This window comes from Heterodontus francisci, chromosome 5, assembly GCF_036365525.1.
Source record: "Heterodontus francisci isolate sHetFra1 chromosome 5, sHetFra1.hap1, whole genome shotgun sequence".
NCBI classification, from domain to species: Eukaryota; Metazoa; Chordata; class Chondrichthyes; order Heterodontiformes; family Heterodontidae; genus Heterodontus; species Heterodontus francisci.
The window spans coordinates 67,074,525-67,094,496 of NC_090375.1; the positions used below are offsets into that span (position 1 = coordinate 67,074,525).

Consider the following 19,972-nt stretch of genomic DNA (forward strand, 5'->3'; position numbering starts at 1 on the left):
TTTTGAGGAAGAGAGTTTCAAAGTCTCAACCCTCAGAAAAAAATTCTCCTCACCTTGGTCTTAAATGAGCAACCCCTTATTTTCAAACAGTGACCCCTAGTTCTAGATTGTCCCACAAGGGGAAACATCCTTTCCACATCCACCCGGTTAAGACCCCTCAGGATCTTATGGGCTGAATTTTAGGAGCACATCGCAAATTGCGGCGTGCACTCTCATCTCATTAGAACATTACAGCGCAGTACAGGCCCTTCGGCCCTCGATGTTGCGCCGACCTGTAAAACCATCTGACCTACACTATTCCATTTTCATCCATATGTCTATCCAATGACCACTTAAATGCCCTTAAAGTTGGCGAGTCTACTACTGTTGCAGGCAGGGCGTTCCACGCCCCTACTACTCTCTGAGTAAAGAAACTACCTCTAACATCTGTCCTATATCTATCACCCCTCAACTTAAAGCTATGTCCCCTCGTGTTTGCCATCACCATCCGAGGAAAAAGGCTCTCACTATCCACCCTGTCCAACCCTCTGATTATCTTATATGTCTCTATTAAGTCACCGCTTCTCCTCCTTCTCTGCAACGAAAACAACCTCAAGTCCCTCAGCCTTTCCTCGTAAGACCTTCCCTCCATACCAGGCAACATCCTAGTAAATCTCCTCTGCACCTTTTCCAAAGCTTCCACATCCTTCCTATAATGCGGTGACCAGAACTGCACGCAATACTCCAGGTGCGGCCGCACCAGAGTTCTGTACAGCTGCAGCATGACCTCGTGGCTCCTAAACTCGATCCCCCTACTAATAAAAGCTAACACACCATATGCCTTCTTAACAGCCCTATTAACCTGGGTGGCAACCTTCAGGGATTTATGTACCTGGACACCCAAGATCTCTCTGCTCATCTACACTACCAAGAATCTTCCCATTAGCCCAGTATTCTGCAATCCTGTTACTCCTTCCGAAGTGAATCACCTCACACTTTTCCGCATTAAACTCCATTTGCCATCTCTCAGCCCAGCTCTGCAGCCTATCTATGTCCCTCTGTACCCTACAACATCCTTCGGCACTATCCACAACTCCACCGACCTTCGTGTCATCCGCAAATTTACTAACCCACCTTTCTACACCCTCTTCCAGGTCATTTATAAAAATGACAAACAGCAGTGGCCCCAAAACAGATCCTTGCGGTACACCACTAGTAACTAAACTCCAGGATGAACATTTACCATCAACCACCACCCTTTGTCTTCTTTCAGCTAGCCAATTTCTGATCCAAAGCACTAATTCACCTTCAATCCCATACTTCTGTATTTTCTGCAATAGCCTACCGTGGGGAACTTTATCAAACGCCACTCGTGCGAATGCAGAGTTACTGAGCCCTGCTCTCTCTATCAGCATGTGTGTATCAGATGAGCATGCCAGCGTGGGTGTGTCATATATCCATATGCATTGACCAAATTGGAGTTTAAGTTGAATAAATTTCAAATATTTAAGTCTTTAAACCCAAGAAAGCCTCTTTGTGCTGGTTTCTTTGCCTTATAATTGGAAAGCGGCGAACAGGATTCACCAAGGGGGAGCTAAAAACATGGTGTGTTTAAAATTAAAAACTGTTATGGTAAGGCCAGGTGAAGGCTGAGAGGGACCCCTAGACACCTTTCTCACCTGGTCGTAACAGTAGCTTACAGGACACATCAAACAGGAAATTATTGGAGCTTGTTTAAAAAAAAAAAGGTAATGTATTAATTGTGGGGACTTTAATCTGCATACAGACTGGGACAATCAAATTGGCAACAGTGGTCCAGAAGATGACTTTGTAGAATGCTTTTGTGACAGTTTCGTGGAACAATACATTGTAGAACTGACTAGGGATACAGGTATTTTAGATCTCGTATTGTGTAATGAAGCAGGGTTAATAAGCAATGCCACAGTAAAAGATCCACTGGGAAATAGTGCTCATAATACCATAAAATTTCATGCTAAGTTTAAAAGTGACATTTCAATCACAAACAAGAAACTTAAAACTTAAAGCCAATTACGAAGGTATGAGGGGAGAACGGGCAAAGGTTAACTGGATAAATAAGACTAAAACATATAGTGGTAAATGAACAGTGGGAAATGTTTAAAGAAACAATTCAAAGGGATCAGCAAAAGTACATTCCATTCAAAAACAAAAACTCGTCAAGAAAGACCCATCTGTGGCTCACTCAGGAAGTTACAGAGAGTATTAAAAAAGTACCAAGTCTGAGAATTGGGAGTGTTTTAGAAACCAGCAAAGGGCCACCAAAAAATTGATAAAAAGGGAAAAAATAAAATGAGAGTAAACTAATCAGCAAGGGAAAAACAGATTGCAAGAGCTTTTATAAGTACATAAAAAGGAAGAGAGTAGCTAAGGTCGATGTTGGTCCCTTAGAGGCAGAGACAGGAGAAATCATCATGGGGAATGAGGAAATGGCAGAGGCATTGAACAAATATTTTGTGCCTGTCTTCACAGTAGAAGACCCCCCCCACAAGTTTCATACCAGAAATAGGCAGTAACCTAGGGGCAAAAAGTGAGGAAATTAAGGATATTGATATCAGCTGAGAAAAAGTATTGGAGAAACCTGAGGGTCTAAAATCTGACATGTCCCCGGAATCAGATGGCCTATATCCTAAGGTTCTAAAAGAGATAGCTGCAGAGATAGTGGATGCGATGGCTATAATTTTCCAGAATTCCTTAGATTCAGGAATTCTCCCGTCAGATTGGAAGTTGGAAAATGTTACACTGCTTTTCAAGAAAGGAGGCAGAGAGAAAACAGGGAACTACAGGCCAGTTAGCCTATCAGTGGCTGGGAAGATGCTAGGAACTATTATTAAAGAAGTCTGAACAAGTCAGCATGTTTTCACTAAAGTGAGATCCTGTTTGACAAATTTAGTTTTTTGAGGATGTAACTAGTAGGAAAAATAAAAGGGGAACCAGTAGATGTAGTATACCTGGATTTTCAAAAGGCATTCGATAAGCTGCCATATAAAAGGTTAATAGGCAAGATAAAGGCTCATGGTGTTGGGGGTAATACATTAGCGTGGATAGAGGATTGGTTAACAGACAGGGAGCAGAGAGTGGGTATAAATGGAGCATTTTCAAGTTGGCAGGCAGTGAATAGTGGGGTGCCGCAAGGATCAGTGCTGGGGCCTCGGCTATTTACACTCTATATTAATGACGCGGATGAAAAGACAGAGAGTATAATGTACCTAAGTTTGCTGATGATACAAAGCTCGATGGAAAGGTAAGCTGTGGGGAGGATGTAGAGAGACTGCAAAGAGATATAGACAAGTTCAGTGAGTGGGCAACAAGATGGCAAATGGAGTATGTCAGGAAGTGTGAAGTTGTTCACTTTGGTCGTAAAAATAGAAGAGCAGAATGTTTTTTTAAAAAGGTGTGCAGCTGGTAAGTGTTGATGTTCAGAGAGACTTGGGTGTACTCGTACAAGGAACGCACAAAGTTAACATGCAGGTGCAGCAGGCTATTAGGAAGGCAAATGGTATGTTGGCCTTTATTGTAAGGGGACTGGAGTACAGGAATAAAGGAGTCTTACTAAAATTGTACAGGGCTTTGGCAAGACTGCAGCTGGAATACATTGTGCAATTTTGGTCTCCACATTTAAGAAAGGATATACTTGCACTGGAGTCAGTGCAGCAAAGATTTACTCAATTGGTCCCTGGGATGAGGGGGTTGTCGTATGATGAGAAGTTGAGTAAATTAGGCCTATATTCTCTGGAGTTTAGAAGAATGAGGGGCGATCTAATTAAGACATACAAGATTTTGAAAGGGCTTGATAGGGTAGAAACTGAGAGATTGTTCCCACTGGTCAGGGATAAGGGGCCAATCATTCAGGACTGAGAAGAGGAGAAATTACTACAGCCAAAGGGTTGTGAATCTTTGGAATTTTATACCCCAGAGGGTTGTTGACACTCCATCATTTAATACATTTAAGGCTGAGATATATTTTTGGTCTCACAGGGAATCAAGGGATATGGGGACCGGACAGGAAAGTGGAATTGAAGTCCAAGATCAGCCATGATCATATTGAATGGCGGAGCAGGCTCGATGGGCCACATGGTCTACCTCTGGTCCTATTTCCTGTGCTCTTGTGTGTCTAGTATAACCTGCTCTCTTGTTAGCTCCAGAACATGCTGTTCTAAAGGAACTACCCAGAAAACATTCTATGATCTCTTCATCTAGGCTACCTTTGCCCATCTGACTTATCCAGTCTATATGTAGATTAAAATCCCCCACAATTATGGCTATACATTTCTGACAAGCTGCCACTATTTCTTCCTTTATACTCTGTCATGTCATGTGGTTACTGTCAGGGGCCTGTACACCACTCCCACGAGTGACTTCTTGCCTTTATCATTTCTCATCTCTATCCAAACTACTTCTACATCCTGGTTTCCTGAACTTAGGTCATCCCTCTCTAATGTGCTAATACCATCATTAATTAACAGAGCCACTCTTCCACCTTTTCCGAGCTTCCTGTCCTTCCTAAACATCATGTACTCTTCAATATTCAGGTCCCAATCTAAGTCATCTTGCAGCCATGTCTCTGTACTTATTTATTTCTATTTGTGCTATCAGTTCATCTGTTTTGCTTTGAATGCTACATACAGATACAGAGCTTTTACAAAAATACTAAAAGGACAAAATTAATGCCTAGCCTTGATTGCTGTTAGACTGGTTCTCTCTGTCCTTTCCTGTCATGGTCTGTTTATCATTTCCCATATTAATACCTTTCTCTCTTGCCTTGTCTCTACTCTTTGATTTACCACATCTTCCCAAATTTGATCCCTTGCCCCCACTATTTAGTTTAAAACCCTCGCTACTTCCCTGGATATGCAACTCGCTAGAACACCAGCCCAGTTCAGGTGTAGACCATCCTAACAGTACAGCCCCCATTGTCCCCAGCCAGTGCCCCACAAACCGGAACTCACTTCTACCACATCAATCTTTGAGCCACGCATTCACTTCTCTAATCTTACTTGCTCTATCTCAATTTGCACATAGTTCAGCTCACAATCCAGAGATTATTAGCTTTGAGGCTCTGTTTCTTAATTTGGTGCCTAGCTCCTCATACTGACTATACAGAACCTCCTTCCTTGTCCTACCTATGTCGTTGGTACCTCTTTACTTCTTAGGCAGTCCCTCGGGAACGAGGATGACTTTCTTCCACTCCAGGGTTGTGGATCCTTAGGTGACTGAATAGTCCAATTCTGGATCCCCATACTTTGCCACAGGTAGGGCAGCTGGTGTTTGGTGAGGTGAATGAATGGGATGCTCAAATTTCCGAACACTCCCTCCGCTGTTTGTACTTGGGGACTGCCTGGGCATGTCGACATTGTTTGAACTGGCTGGCACCTTCGCAGATGCGTCTCCATTTTGGGCGGTCTCGGGCAAGAGATTCCCATAAATCAATGGTGATGTCACATTTTTTCAGGGAGTCTTTAAGGACATCCTTGTGGTGTTTCCTCTGCCCTCCTGGTAGCCTCTTGCCGTGACCACGATAACAGGATCCTCCCCCTCCCACTTCAGGTTCCTCTCCAGCCCGAGCAGATGTCCCAAACCCTGGCGCCGGGCAGGCAACACAGCCTCTGGACTGTCGCTCTTTGCTACAAAGAACAGTGTCAATCCCCCTCACGATACTGTCCCCTACTACCACTATAATCCCTTTTTGCTCCTTGCACTTGAATGGCTTCCTGTACCATGCTGCCATGGTCAGTTAGCTCATCCACCCTGCAGCCTCCACTCTCATCCAAATAAACTGAAAGAACCTCTAACCTGTTAGACAATTGCAAAGGTCCTGAACCCCTGCTCTCTGGGTCCCCTTATCTGCCTCAGTGCAGCCACACACTCCTGTCTCGGACCACGGATCAAATCAGAAGACCATATCCTAAGGGGTGTGACCACCTCCTGGTACAAAGTGTTCAGGAAAGCTGTTTCCAAAGGCTGAAGGGTTGATAACCAGAGGGCATAGATTTAAAGGTGATTGGCAAATGAATCAGAATCAAAATGAAGAAAAACTTTTTTTCAATTCACTGACTGATAGGGTCGTGCAAACAGATTCAAAAGTAGCCTTCAAAAGGGAATTGAATAAATATTTGGGGAAGAAAAATTGCAGGGTTATGGGAAGAGCAGGGAAGTGAGATTAACTAGATTGCTCTTCAAGAGCTGGTGGAGACTTGATGGACCAAATGGCTTCCTTCTGATTCTAAGACAAATGCATTATGGGAGAAAGACGTGAAACAAACTAGAATTATAGAGATTTGCAGCACAATTTTTATCATGATTAGTTCCTGACCTCAATCATGCCATCATAGTGAGGTGCTGAGCAAAGGCTGAGAATATTTCCTCAATAGAGGGGATGCAAAAAATCCAAAAAAGGAATCTATAGTCCCAAGTGCCCTGTTCGCTTAGGATCACAGGACCAGAAAAGACCACTGCAATCTCTATTCAGTCTTAGAGCTGACTGATTTATTTTTCTTACACTTGTCAATTTCCTCTTTTGTTGAAAAACTATCCAACTCTCTCCTAACTAAAAGTTATGGGAGTTGGCATTGGTGATAGTGTGGAAACCGGTTGTGTGTCTGCCCACTTAATGGAGAAATAAAAGTTGACATGTGGAGACCAGAGAGATGAAAATGAACTTGAAAAAATGACAAATGTATTGTAATAGATTTTTTAAACAATAATCATGGGATAATTCAGAAATTATTAGTGTAATGATTTTCTGTCAAATACTAACTTAGCTATGTTGAGACCCCTGAAGAATCTAGCAATATCTTGGTCAGATGACTGCCAGGGTAATCCCCTTGCTCTGATTACTGTATTATCGTCAATGATCTCCATCTTGCTGCTGTTAGTAAGAAAAGATAAAATAATTAAATATTTATAAATTAAATACGCTTATGAGCAATATTCTAAAGCCATGACATCCCATCATTCAGCACTCAGTTAATATTAGGTACTGAAAATTAGCCAAAGATGTCTTGTGTAACACCAAAAAATCCTGGAAATATTCAGCAGGTCAGAACCATCCATGGAGAGAAACAGAGTTAATGTTTCAACTCTTTCTCTCTCCTCAGATACTGCTGGCCTACTCAGTATTTTCTGTTTTATTTCATATTTCCAGCATTCACCATATTTTGCTTTGTATTAATGATCTCTTATGCTTGGTCTGGGTTAGGAATAGATTCTAGAATAAATAAATCACTACTAGATAATGTAAATATGATTTAACATTCATTTATAATAATGCCAACAGGATAGTTTACACTGTCAGTGGTAATGGCTATTTTGTTCTGGATTTTAAAAAAGTAGAGAAAACAATTCCAATAGCCAAATTCATGTATATTGTCTAGTTGCTAAGGGGTTGAAAACTTTGAAAGCAAAATTTTTTCATCCTGAAATTCATTTTTTTTTTTTTTTAAGTATTAGCACATAAAAGGTTTCACATCTTTGTAGGAAAATCCTTTCTTTAATCTCTTTAAAATAGAGGCTCAAGTCTTTGTTAAAATGACAAAACATTTAACATTTACTGTACTTCAATATTCAAAGTATAATTTAGATGCATTTGTACCCAACTATCAGACAAATCGTTAATCATTTTCTTTTTGGGGTGGAGGTGGTGACAATTGATAATTATTTAATGCATCAATGATCATGACACTCAACATTTACTCAGTAGAAGTTTACATCTAATTGTCACACATCATTTATTCAAATAATTACAAAACAAATCAAGGGTGCACAGACAAATACATTATACATTCAGTACATTAACTAGAACACCGACTGGCATGTGAAAAATTATCACAAGGCATTTTATAAAGGCGTAAGGAAAAACAAACACAGCCAAAGGAGGTGCAATTAGAAAAAGCGACCAAAAGCTTGGCCAGAGTGGGTTTTAAGGAGCATCTTAAAGTAAGAGGGGAAAGTGGACAGGCAGGGAGCTTTTCGAAGAGATTTCCAAAGCATGGAGTCTCGGTGCAGGGGCAGTCTGGACATATAGGAAAATCAAGAGATTTTTCAGGTGTCCAGTGAATGGTTCCATAAAGGCAGTATTATCAGTGTCCTCTTTTCCTGTGGGAATTCTGAAGAATCCAGCTCCTTTCAGGGAAACCAGTCTGCTCTGAAGACAGCTGCTAATAATAGGATGAAGGGAGGGAAGATCAGACAAGAGGACAAGGTCAGAGACCAGCAGAATTTTGAGGCGGAGGAGGTTGTAGACTGGAGAAGATTGCAGTGATAGGGAAGGATGAGACCATAGAGAGATTTAAACACAGGAATGAGAATTTTAAACTGGAGGCATTGGGAGAACAGGAGAAAATTTATATCAGTGAGGGCAAAGATGATGGACAAACAGGCCTTTCAACAGGATAGAATAGAACGCAGGCAGCAGAGGTTTGGATGAGCTCAAGTTTTGAAAGGTGGCAAATGGGAGGTCAGCCAGAACAGCATTGGAGTAATCAAGGCATGAATAAAGGTTTCAAAAACAGATGTAGATTGGAGTGTAGGCAGGCAAAGTTATGTAGGTTGAAGTGGGCAGTCTTTATGAAGGAGAGGACATGAGATCAGAAATTCAGCTAAGAACCAAACAGTATGTTGAAATTGTGAAATGCCTGGTTAAAATCAGAAACAGTGGCTAGGAAGGGGGATGATGTTTGTGGCAAGGATATGGAATTTGTGGTGGAGCTAAAGGCAATGTTTGAAGGTAATTTGTTGTAGGTGTTATTGAAGTCTGGAATTCAAATCATGATATATGAAATTACACTGTTTTGTACTTGCACTGCATTCTGGATTGGTACATTCTGACTTTGGACTCAAATGCCCACAAAGTGAATTTCCAATCTTAGTGAGGGAAGTGTTGAGTGCATCTGAAATGCTTTCCCAAGCAAAGGGAAGGAAATGAAATCAGAGGGCATGTCAACAAAAGGTCACCTTCAATCATGTCCCAGCAGCAGCATAGCCAACTTCTTGTCTCTGCTGGAAAGTGCACATGTAGGGAACTGGTAAGCACAGGAATGGAATCAATAGTGATCCACCTCCTTCGCCAGTGTGTGGACACTAACAATGGAATACAAATTTAATAACAAATCACTTGAAGGATACTAACACTTGTGGCGTGTACCCCAGCAATGAGTCAATATGTTCCAAAAACAGGAAGACAGCAGGGCATTCAGCCCCTTCAGCTGTTCTGCCATTCAGTTAGATCATGGTTGATCTGCATCTTAACTTCATCTACTTGCCTTAGTTCTATAACCAGCTCAACATATTTATCACTCTTAATTTTGAAATTTTCAATTGACCTAGCCTCAGTTTTTTGGGGTGAAAAGAGAGTTTCAGATTTCCACTACAGTGTGTTAAGAAGTGCTTCCTGGTATCACTCCTGAAGGGTCTAGCTCTAATTAAGGTTATGCCCTGTTGTTTTGGACTAGCCCCACTGGAGGATATAGTTTCACTTTATCTACCTTGTGAGCGCCTTTATTCATCTTAGTCATTTCAATTGCAATAACCTGCTCACTGACGCTCAGTTTGGGTTCCGCCAGGGCCACTTGGCACCTGACCTCATTAAAGCCTTGGTCCAAACAAGGACAAAAGAACTGAACTCCAGAGGTGAGGTGAGAGTCACTGCCCTTGACATCAAGGCAGTATTTGACCATATGGCATCAAGGAGCCCTGGCAGGTTGGAGTCATACCAAGCACAAAAGGAAGATGGATGTGGTTTTTGGACGTCAATCATCTCAGTCCCAGATCACTGCAGGAGTTCCTTAGGGTAGTGTCCTAGGCCCAACCATCTTCAGCTGCTTCATCAATGACCTTCCTTCATTCCCAAGGTCAGCAGTGGGGATGTTCGCTCATGATTGCACAATGTTCAGTACCATTCGCGATTCCTCAGATACTGAAGCAGCCCATGCCCAAACACAGCAGGACCTGGGCAACATCCAGGCTTGGGCTGATAAGTGCCAAGTAACATTCATGCCACACAGTGCCAGGCAATGACCATCTGAAACAAGAGAAAATCTAACCATCTCCCCTTGATGTTCAATGGCATTACCATCACTGAATCCCCCACTATTAACATCCTGGGGGTCCACCATTGACCAGAAACTGAACTGAACCAGCCACATAAACACTGTGGCTACAAGAGCAGGTCAGAGGCTGGGAATTCTGCAGCGAGTAACTCACCTCCTGACTCCCCAAAGCCATCTACAAGGCACAAGTCAAAAGTGTGATGGAGTACTTTCCACTTGCCTGGATGGGTGCAGCTCCAACAACACTCAAGAAGCTCGACACTATCCAGGATAAAGCAGCCCACTTGATTAGCACCCCATCCACTATCTTCAACGTGCACTCCCTTCATCACCGACACACAGTGGCAGCAGTGTGTACCATCTACAAGACGCACTGCTGCAACTCACCAAGACTCCTTTGACAGCACCTTCCAAACCATGACTTCTACCACCTAGAAGGACAAGGGCAGCAGATGCATGGGAACACCACCACCTGCAAGTTCCCCTCCAAGACACACACCATCCTGGCTTGGAACTCTATCGCCGTTCCTTCACTGTCAGTGGCTCAAAATCCTGGAACTCCCTTCCTAACAGCACTGTTGATTTACCCACACCACATGGGCTGCAGTGGCTCAAAAAGGCAGCTCACCACCTTCTCAAGGGCAATTAGGGATGGGCAATAAATGCTGGCCTAGCCAGCAATGCCCACATCCCATGAGGTGAATAAAAACACTCATTAATCTTCTATACTCAAGGGAATACAAGCCTAGTCTATGCAACCTATTCATGATTTAAACCTTTTAGTCCCAGTATCATTCTGGTGATTCTGCGCTGCTCCCTCTCCAAGGACAGTATATTCTTCCTGAGGTGCAGTGCCAGAATTGAACTCAATACTCTAAATGGAGTTTAACCACAACTTTACGTAGCTTGTACTTTTACCATTTGTTTTTCAGCCCCCTTTAGATAAATGGTCAATATTTCTATAGTCTTATTGTTTTGTATATCTGTCCTCTAGCTTTTAATGATTTCCGTATTGGACCTCTAAATCCCTCTGCTCTTCTACAGTTCCAAGCTTTTGAGTATTTTCAAAATTGTCAGGTCTCTCTTTCTTGGATCTGAAGTAATGATTTTAGATGTTCCCACATTGGGCAAAGTTGCGACGGGTGGAGTTCAGTCACTTCATTTATGAATGTCGCTTTACAACTTTCTTCTCCCATTTACATTATTTAACTTGGATATAAGACTCTCTACTCTTTAATAGTCATTTCTAAATATAATGAAAAGCTGAAGCCCCAGAATAGATCCCTGAAAAACACCACGAGTCACATCCTGCCAATTGGAATAAATATCCATTCCCCCTCCTCTGTCTTCAACCTATCTAATTCCATATCTCTTTAAATAAGTTGCCTTCAATTCCAAGTGTTCTGATTTTTGTTAACAGTCTTGTGTGAGTGGGGACAAAAATATGGCAGTGAAAATTAAGAGCAAACAAATAAATGCTAGTGAGTATCACTCCCAGTATCATTGTTTAATGTCTCTGAGCTTTATGATATTTAGATTATGAAGACTTACCAGGTCCCTGTTTCAAATTTGTGATTCACTCTTTCTGGATCTGTAAACCTGTGATCTAAACAGATTACGAAGTGTTAAAACTCAATTCATTCACAGCAAAACAAAACAGAAGTTGACTGAACTAATGCTGCTTACTGTGGGGTTCAGATATAATGGTTAATATAATATCGCTTGCAGTCATAATATCTGAAACACCAAACTGGTAGGTGGCCAATTTGTCTTCAAGATGTAGATCTACAGAAACTCATTAAGGAAAGAAGTGCTTAAAGATGATAATTCTAATAGCGAGACTAATAGTTCAAGAATATAATGTTTGCTTCATACTTCTAGACATCGGAGAACTTTAGTATCAGGTTTTAATTAAAAACAACAAATTTTAAAGGTTGTGATGCCCAATGCGAAAAGCCGATTGGTGAATTTTAGCACGCAAACCATAAATTGGATGTCATAGGGTAGAAACAGATTTAGATGAACTGTGTAATACATGCAGTCCTATCTGTTATCCTCGCTCCCACTACTCAAAGATACTGATACACAACCAGATCTGGTACTGGGCCAGACTGTAAATATCTGTATTTAGTTCAGGCAGCAGAGGACAGGAAAGGAGGGAACTTGTGAGCATAGATACAATAAACTTAAATACCCTGAGCTAATGAGTGCAAAAATATTAGTCAGGATTCCTGCTCCAATTACGATTCTGATGAAAGGTCACAGACCTGAAACGTTACCTTGTTTTTTTTCTCGCCACAGCTGCTGCCTGACCTGCTGAGTATTTCCAGCATTTTCTGTTTTTGTTTGTGTTACAAACAACTAACACCCTTCTTGCCTGCCGACACCCACTGTCTACATTCATTCAATCAACTTTAACGAGCTAACAGAAAGCTGCCAACACTGACACTATATTAGGGCATATATCACCATTTTCAGATGGGGAAAAAGGGGGATGGGAAAAATGAGAAAATTGTGTTGGGGTGTGGGTCTGTGAAATGTTCTGTCTAACGCAGTCCTATGGCAATCCCACAATTGCTCTTAAAAGGGGTACTGTCTTTGAATAAGTGTTGGACGATTTTCCCCCCTCGTGGAGGCAGAAGAGCATAATATGGATTTCATACTTGACATAATCCACAACTGATCCTATTCTGTATTTATATCATTTCTGGGCAGAATTTTGGGTGATCTCAAGCTTACAAAAGGTAGAATGCAGGAGTCCGACCAGGAGTGTGGTAAAGTCACGTTTGCTGATTTTTCTCCTCCTAGCCCAAGCGTGTTGGGGCCATTGCAGTACACCTCCCACTGCATTGAACTGACTGAAGTCAGATGACTCAGCAGAGGGTAGAGAATCATTTTAGCCTGCAAGACTCAGTGCTTCATTAGGTGGTGCGCTTACATACAGCCATCGAGGATCCTTTAAGAGTTCTAAATTAGCTCGTTATTTGCTCAATTGATCCTTGTAAACAGTTATGGTCTTTGTGGTGAGTTTTTGCGAAGATCCAGTTTCTTGAACCATTGATCCAAAAGTTATTACTGAGCTGCACTATGTGCCACCCAAGAAAGTTTTTGCTACCCTCTCAAAATTTTACAAGGTGTGTTTTTATATCATTGATTTAATTTTCATTAAGCATCATCGTACACTCCTCTATTTAGTAACATGGTATATTGTCTTTAAGGAAACAGTCACTGAAAATTTCAACAGTCGACAATTAGAATGAAGAGATCAGTGGGTTATTTTGGTCACAGTCCCCCTATTGCCAATAGTAAATGATCAGTGCTATGTCGCTATACGATTTGCATGATTGCATTATTTGTTTGTAAACAAAGGAATAAAACTTTTGCCAAACACCATGTGCCTTTAAGTATATCTAGCTTCCAACAATACAGAATTTCAACTTATCCAGAATCATATAGCTATCACCACAGGTTGCTTTTATTTTGTCCTTTTTTAAGAATTCTTTCAGGGGATGGGGGCATTACTGGCAAGCCAGCATTGGTTGCCCATCCTTAATTGCTCTTGAACTGAGTGGCTTGCTAGGGCATTTCAGAGGGCAGTTAAGAGTCATCTACATTGCTGTGGTCTGTAGGCCAGACAAGGTAAGGACAGCAGATTTCCTTCCGTAAAGGACATTAGTGAATCAGATGGATTTTAATTATGATAATCGGTGACAGTTTCATTGCACCATGACGGAAACTAGATTTTTTTTATTAATGAATTGAATTTAAATTCCACCAGCTGCTTTGGTGGGATTTGAATCCTGTCAGTAGGGTATTAGCCTGGGCCTCTGGATTACTAGTCCAGTGACATTACCACTACTCCCTCTCTCCCCACCACCGCCCCGTGCACAGGTTGGGTGGAAATCGTTGCACATTTTATATGACTTTGAATCACAAGCTGTCAGGAGACATGGAGGAAATTCAATTTCTCGCGTGAAACAAACCACAAACCGCGGCCTTCCATGATGGAGTGGGGAGAAAGACTATTCAAAGGATACGGTTGGACATAGCACTGAGATCGAGTTCGTGGAGATCAGGGGCATCTGGGCAGCATTTCTTAAACTCTTTTTGTAGATCAAAAAAGGAATAGAAGCATTCTGGTAACATGACATTCTGTCAGAAGAAGCAAGAACGAAATATAAGTCATAGCCGTCTTCTTGAAAACAGGAGCGTTCCTTTTATATTCGCGCGCAACTTCAACTGTATACATTTTTAACACACCAGCATCCAAAGTAGTAAAATTATTTGGGAAACTAGCCGCAAGACACTATGTAAATAATCACAAAGAGCTATTAAACATATAAAATGGTTTAACATATTCCAAAACGAGTTTAACCTATAAACGTAAAGATGATACTTGTTGAAATTATAACATATTTCTAACAATTAGAACCATCGTGTTCAATTAAAAAAAAAACGTATTTGTAAACGTAATTTAGTACATACCTTGTTAGAAGCTTCAGGGTGGAAGACTTGACGTATATGCAGTTGACTATCTGTACAAAGGCAGAATGAAGTGTCCACTCCAATATTCAACTCATTGCTCACAGATCGATTGAACTGTGCGAGAACAATAGGTGATTAGTATCAACACCTTCATGTGAACTCAATAATATCATAAGCAAGATAAAATGGAAGTCACACCCTCTACCCAAGCACAAGCCTCTCCCCATTCCACGAGAAAAATGCTAAGTGTCTAACTCCAATAATTGGCAGTGGATAGCTGTGGCCTTTTATTCTGTTTACTGAAGGAGTAATGCTTTTGATTTCAGCTTACTTACACATGTATTATTTAAAATGTGAGCGTAGCAATCATCGCGATTTACTACACTACTAATGTGCTAAATCACTTCTACTCAAATGATTCCGTGAGGAAAGTGAATCTGTGTTCAAAACGGAATTAGATACATTTAATCGATTTTTTTGAATCTTCTGATACCGAACCTACTTATTTAGCTGTATCACATTAGAATAATCTTGTTACCAGGGCCAGCAGACAGGTAGGTACAGCTTCCCATGTGCTCAATGGAATTTGCATAAATGTTTTCCTTGAGGCCTTTAACGCCGTTTGTTGTAGTGTGAATAATACGGGCTAACAGTGCAATTCAGCTGTGTTTTGGGCAGACAAGTCGGTGCAAAAAGCACACAATTCAACATCTTCTAAGTCTGTACATACCCGCTCCAAACACTCAAATACTCAGTCCCTGAACAGTATTCAGACCTAATTTTTTTTTGCATTAAGATAATCTCGCACCACGTTGACAAACACTTCAACCACTTAGGTTTAAGAAGATTTACTTATTGCTGTCATTTTAAAGCGATTTTTGGAGAATGGATAGTTTTCATTGGGTAATAGTCATCTAGATGTGAATTCTCCAATCTGGTTAATGCTGTAGAGATAATTAAATTAAACATGCTGCATTTGTTTCTTCCTGGTGGTAACTTAATAACTAGATCCAATGTGTCTTGTCCAGACAAATTCAGCTTTTATTAACAATCGCGTCTAAAATAATTGCACAGAAGATTGACATATGTATTGACAGCATTATACAAGTTAGGGCTGCGTTACTGTATTTGGAGGTCGAATCACTGACAACTACCTGGTCCTTTTCTTTCCAGCCACAAAAGCTGGTGTCCTAAATCAGAACTATTTCAAAAGTATAAGGAAACGTTTTTTTCGGGTGTTGTGTTCGACGTCAAAATAACCAGAAATAGTGCAAGTGACAAGAAGGAGAAAAAGCAACACCACCAGTGCCGATCAGGTCGGATTTCACCTCCCAATAGCAGAAGCTGGATAAAGTTAGTTTTACACCAAAGGCGGTACATTCACCTGTTGAAGGACTTGATCCAGAGATTCTGCTGTGGCCAAGTTTTCCACCGTAATGCCAGTGTGCTCGGTACATTGCTCGGTTAGTTCCAAGTTATTCGGCTTTACAAATACTTTATGCACTTTCCCCGCCTAGAAGAAAATAAATGCAATAACAACTGAAGTGTTGGACCAATTATATGATCTTTCGCGGTATGGCGGGGGAAAATCGTTGTTACACAGCGAATCTCTTCTAGTTTTTTACAAGTGTAAACAATATAATAGTTTCGTACCTTTTCGTTTGCCAAATCCACCACTTGCCACAACAAAAGCACCAGCTCCTTCTCATCAGATCCCAGGTTTTTCCCATGTGCCCCGGCTGTTGCCCCAAATAAAACCACCAAATAATCAAGAGACGCCGTCATGTTCACAAGGAAAAGAGAGACACGTACAAAAAAAAACAAAACCCCGAAAAGTGACCCCAAATAAATCGCTCACCTCCCCCAGTGGAAAGTAAAGCAGTGAGAGGAGAATGCTACCTAACACCTACACCAAGACACCCTAAAACCGTCTAAACCAGGGCGGCCCAGGGGAGGAGGTCGCTTTGCTTTTTTTTTTGCTTGCGTGAGAACCCATGCAAATGAGCTGGTCCTCCTTTCATGGGCTCATTTTTTTTTTGCATTTACCTGCCCATAACCACGTGAGTTAAGAAATATACCTAGCTCCCACAGAACAAGAGCCATTGGCTGCTTTCGTGCAGGTACGTGGCACTATGATCGAACGTAACAGCAGCAGCATTTTGCAGTGGACATTTGAAAGCCCAGTTAGGGAGGGGGAAATCAGGAGGCAAACTCACCCACTGCCGTGTGTGTTCACCTCATTCCACGGCAGGACAAACTAATAGGTATTAAAATTTCAGATCTATAAGGAATTTAGCTGTACCCAAAGAGTGAGTCCAAGTCCGCTCAGTTGTGGCAAAAGTTGGTCACTGATTTCGTTTTATCCCACATCATTACACTAAACAGTTTGGGAGCACTTTTATTGTTGCTAGATGGAGATGGAGCTTATGGGATCTAACCTGCTTGTTTATTGCATGAGGCCACGTTCCTGCAGTTGTTTTGAAATCTGAATTGAATAAGGGTAAAGGTTCGAGAGCAGATTCATAGAAGGAAGGAATCCCAAGATCAAGGTGAATGAATACTTAAACTCGAGTCGGGTGAAAGGTAACTAGGAAGCTGGCGTGACCAGCTGCCTCTTTTCCTCGTTGGACCCCGTGGGAAGGTGTGTTTACACCTTTACCTACTGACTCAAGGTCAGGAGGATACGGGCAGATCTTAGTTCGTCAAAGCCTCAGAGACAACCAATAGATAAGAATGCATGAATCCTTTATTTAAATGGACACAACTAGCGATGTTAGCTAGCTCGGTGTGTTTTTACTCCTGTTAATTCCTCCCAAACCGGAAGTATCCATGAGTAAGGAAGAAATATCGTTCGTTTTAAATACCCAAATTTGGAACATTTCCAACCCAACGACATACGCAACTTCCCGGAGATCTCCCTGGAACATTTGGCTATCTCCAATGCTTTTCACTGTTCATCGCACTTTGCAAGACAAATGATACGGGGAATAGGGGCTTCTGTTGTATACAAAACCCGAGAGTACAACTACAAAATAATTATTTACAACTTCAAAATATGCTATTGACGTGGACACCATGAAAACGAATATTAAAATTGGAACGACACTGAATTATGAAATGTGATAGATTTTCTTTATTTCCGATGTTCTGTTTTGGTTTAGGGGAACAAAACAGATATTTTGAACAGTAGACTCTCGCTGGCAACAATGCGTTGCTTTTGGTTGCTGTCCTAATTATCAAAAATGTACTAAAGAAATGAGAAAAGACTACAAATAGATGACTAACAAGACATTTCCAGTATCAAATTTTATTTATGGCATTTTCAAACATTTCTCACTACAGATTTGTTTTAAGTAAATGGGTATATTTCTAAAGTCATATTTTAATATAGTAAATGATTTATTTACTCTCAAACGGCCGTTTATACTTTAAACATATTAATACAAAACCAAAATACTGCGATGCTGGAAATCTAAAACAAAAACATAAATTTCGGGTCATAGACCTGAAAGATTAACTCTGTTTTTCTCTCCACAGATGATGCCTGACCTGATGAGTATTTCCAGCATTTTCTGTTTTTGTGTGAGCTCCTTCTACTTATTTCCCAAAATCCACAATCAGGACTGTCCTGCTAGACTTATCATTTCAGCCTGTTCCTGCCTCACTGATCTGATTTGTTCCCATTTGGACTTTTTTTTCTCCCCTTGTCCAGTCTCTCCCCACCTACATGTGACTCTACCCACACCCTCCGTCACTTTAACAGTTTCTACTTTCCTGGCCCGAACTCTCTCTTCTTCACCATGGATGTCCAATCTCTCTAGCCCTCCATCCCCCACCAGGATGGTCTGACAGCTCACCACTTCATCCTTGAATGGAGGCCCAACCAGTCCCCATCCACCACCACCCTACTCCGACTGGTTTAACTTGTTCATACATTGAACAACTTCTCCTTTAACTCCACTCACTTGCTCAAATAAAAGTTGTTGCTATGGAAACCTATATGGGTGCAAGCTATGCCTGCCTGTTTTGGGATATGTGGAACATTCTTTGTTCTAGTCCTACTCAGGTCCCCACCGTCACCTCATTTTCTGGTACACTGATATTAGTTCCTGCTCCTGCCCGGAACTGGTAATTTTCATCAGCTTTGCTTCCAACTTCCACCCTTCTATCACCTTTACATGGTCCATCTCCAACTCTTCCCTTCCTCGACTTCTCCGTCACCTGTTCTGGGGATAGGCTATCAACCAATATTTACCATAGATGCACTAGCTCCCACAGCTACCTTGACTACACTTCTTCACACCCCGTGCTTGTAAGGACTCTCTTCCATTCTCCCAGTTTCTCCGTCAAGTCTGTTCTGACAATGCAACCTTCCATAACAGCCCTTCTGATATATCTTCCTTTTTCCTCAACTGAGGATTCCCACCCGCACCCCCAAGGGCCCTTACAACATACGAATTAGGAGCAGGAGTAGGACACTCAGCCCCTCAAGCCTGCTCTACCATTCAATAAGATCATAGTTGATCTGATTGTAAACTCAACTCCACATTCCCGCCTATCCCCGATAACCTTTCACTCCCTTCTTATCAAGAATCTATCTACCTCTGCCTTAAAAATATTCAAAGACTCTGCTTCCACGGGCTTTTGAGGAACAGAGTTCCAAAGACTCCCAACCCTGAGAAAATATTTCTCCTCATCTCTGCCTTAAATGGGTGACCCCTTATTTTTAAATAGTGACCCCTAGTTCTTGATTCTCCCACAAGGGGACACATCCTTTCCACATCCACCCTGTAAAGACCGCTCAGGATCTTGTATGTTTAAATCAAGACACCTCTTACTCTTCTAAATTCCAGCAGATACAAGCCTAGCCTGTCCAATGTTTTCTCATAAGACAACCCGCCCATTCCAGGTATTAGTCTAGTAAACTTTCTCTGAACTGCTTCCAACACATTTACATCCTTCCTTAAATAAGGAGACCCATACTGTGCACAGTACTCCAGATGTGGTCTCACCAATGCCCTGTATAACTGAAGCATAAACCTCCCTACTTTTGTATTCAATTCCCCTCGCAATAAACGATAACATTCTATAAGCTTTCCTAATTGCTTGCTGAACCTGCATACTAACCTTTTGCGATTCATGCACTAGGACACCCAGATCCCTTTGCATCTCAGAGCTCTGCAATCTCTCACCATTTAGATAATATGCTTCCTTTTTATTATTCCTGACAAAATGGACAATTTCACATTTTCCCACATTATACTCGATCTGCCAGATCTTTGCCACTCACTTAACCTATCTATATCCCTTTGTAGCCTCCCTTTGTCCTCTTTGCAACTTATTTTCCGACCTATCTTTATGTCATCAGCAAATTTAGCAACCATACCTTCGGTTCCTTCATCCAAATCATTTATATAAATTGTAAA

The 19,972-nt window shown here is 41.4% G+C and overlaps 1 protein-coding gene across 5 annotated transcripts in view; it reads right to left on the reverse strand.

Annotated features, from left to right (window-relative positions):
* The window catches only part of LOC137369552 (epithelial splicing regulatory protein 1-like), an 82,971-nt gene extending 66,455 nt beyond the window's left edge, over positions 1 to 16,516 (reverse strand). For 4 of the 5 annotated variants that reach the window (XM_068030817.1, XM_068030819.1, XM_068030820.1 and 1 more), the window contains exons 1-7: positions 16,200 to 16,515; positions 15,931 to 16,059; positions 14,547 to 14,660; positions 14,099 to 14,213; positions 11,748 to 11,846; positions 11,613 to 11,667; positions 6,773 to 6,883 (exon numbers count right to left, since the gene is read on the reverse strand). In XM_068030817.1, the coding sequence (XP_067886918.1) occupies positions 6,773 to 6,883; positions 11,613 to 11,667; positions 11,748 to 11,846; positions 14,099 to 14,213; positions 14,547 to 14,660; positions 15,931 to 16,059; positions 16,200 to 16,331 (755 nt within the window). In that variant the 5' untranslated portion in view covers positions 16,332 to 16,515. Of the gene's footprint in view, positions 1 to 6,772; positions 6,884 to 11,612; positions 11,668 to 11,747; positions 11,847 to 14,098; positions 14,214 to 14,546; positions 14,661 to 15,930; positions 16,060 to 16,199 lie in introns of all 5 variants that reach the window. The other variant, XM_068030818.1, reaches the window with a different exon arrangement.
* Positions 16,517 to 19,972: the final 3,456 nt, after the last annotated feature.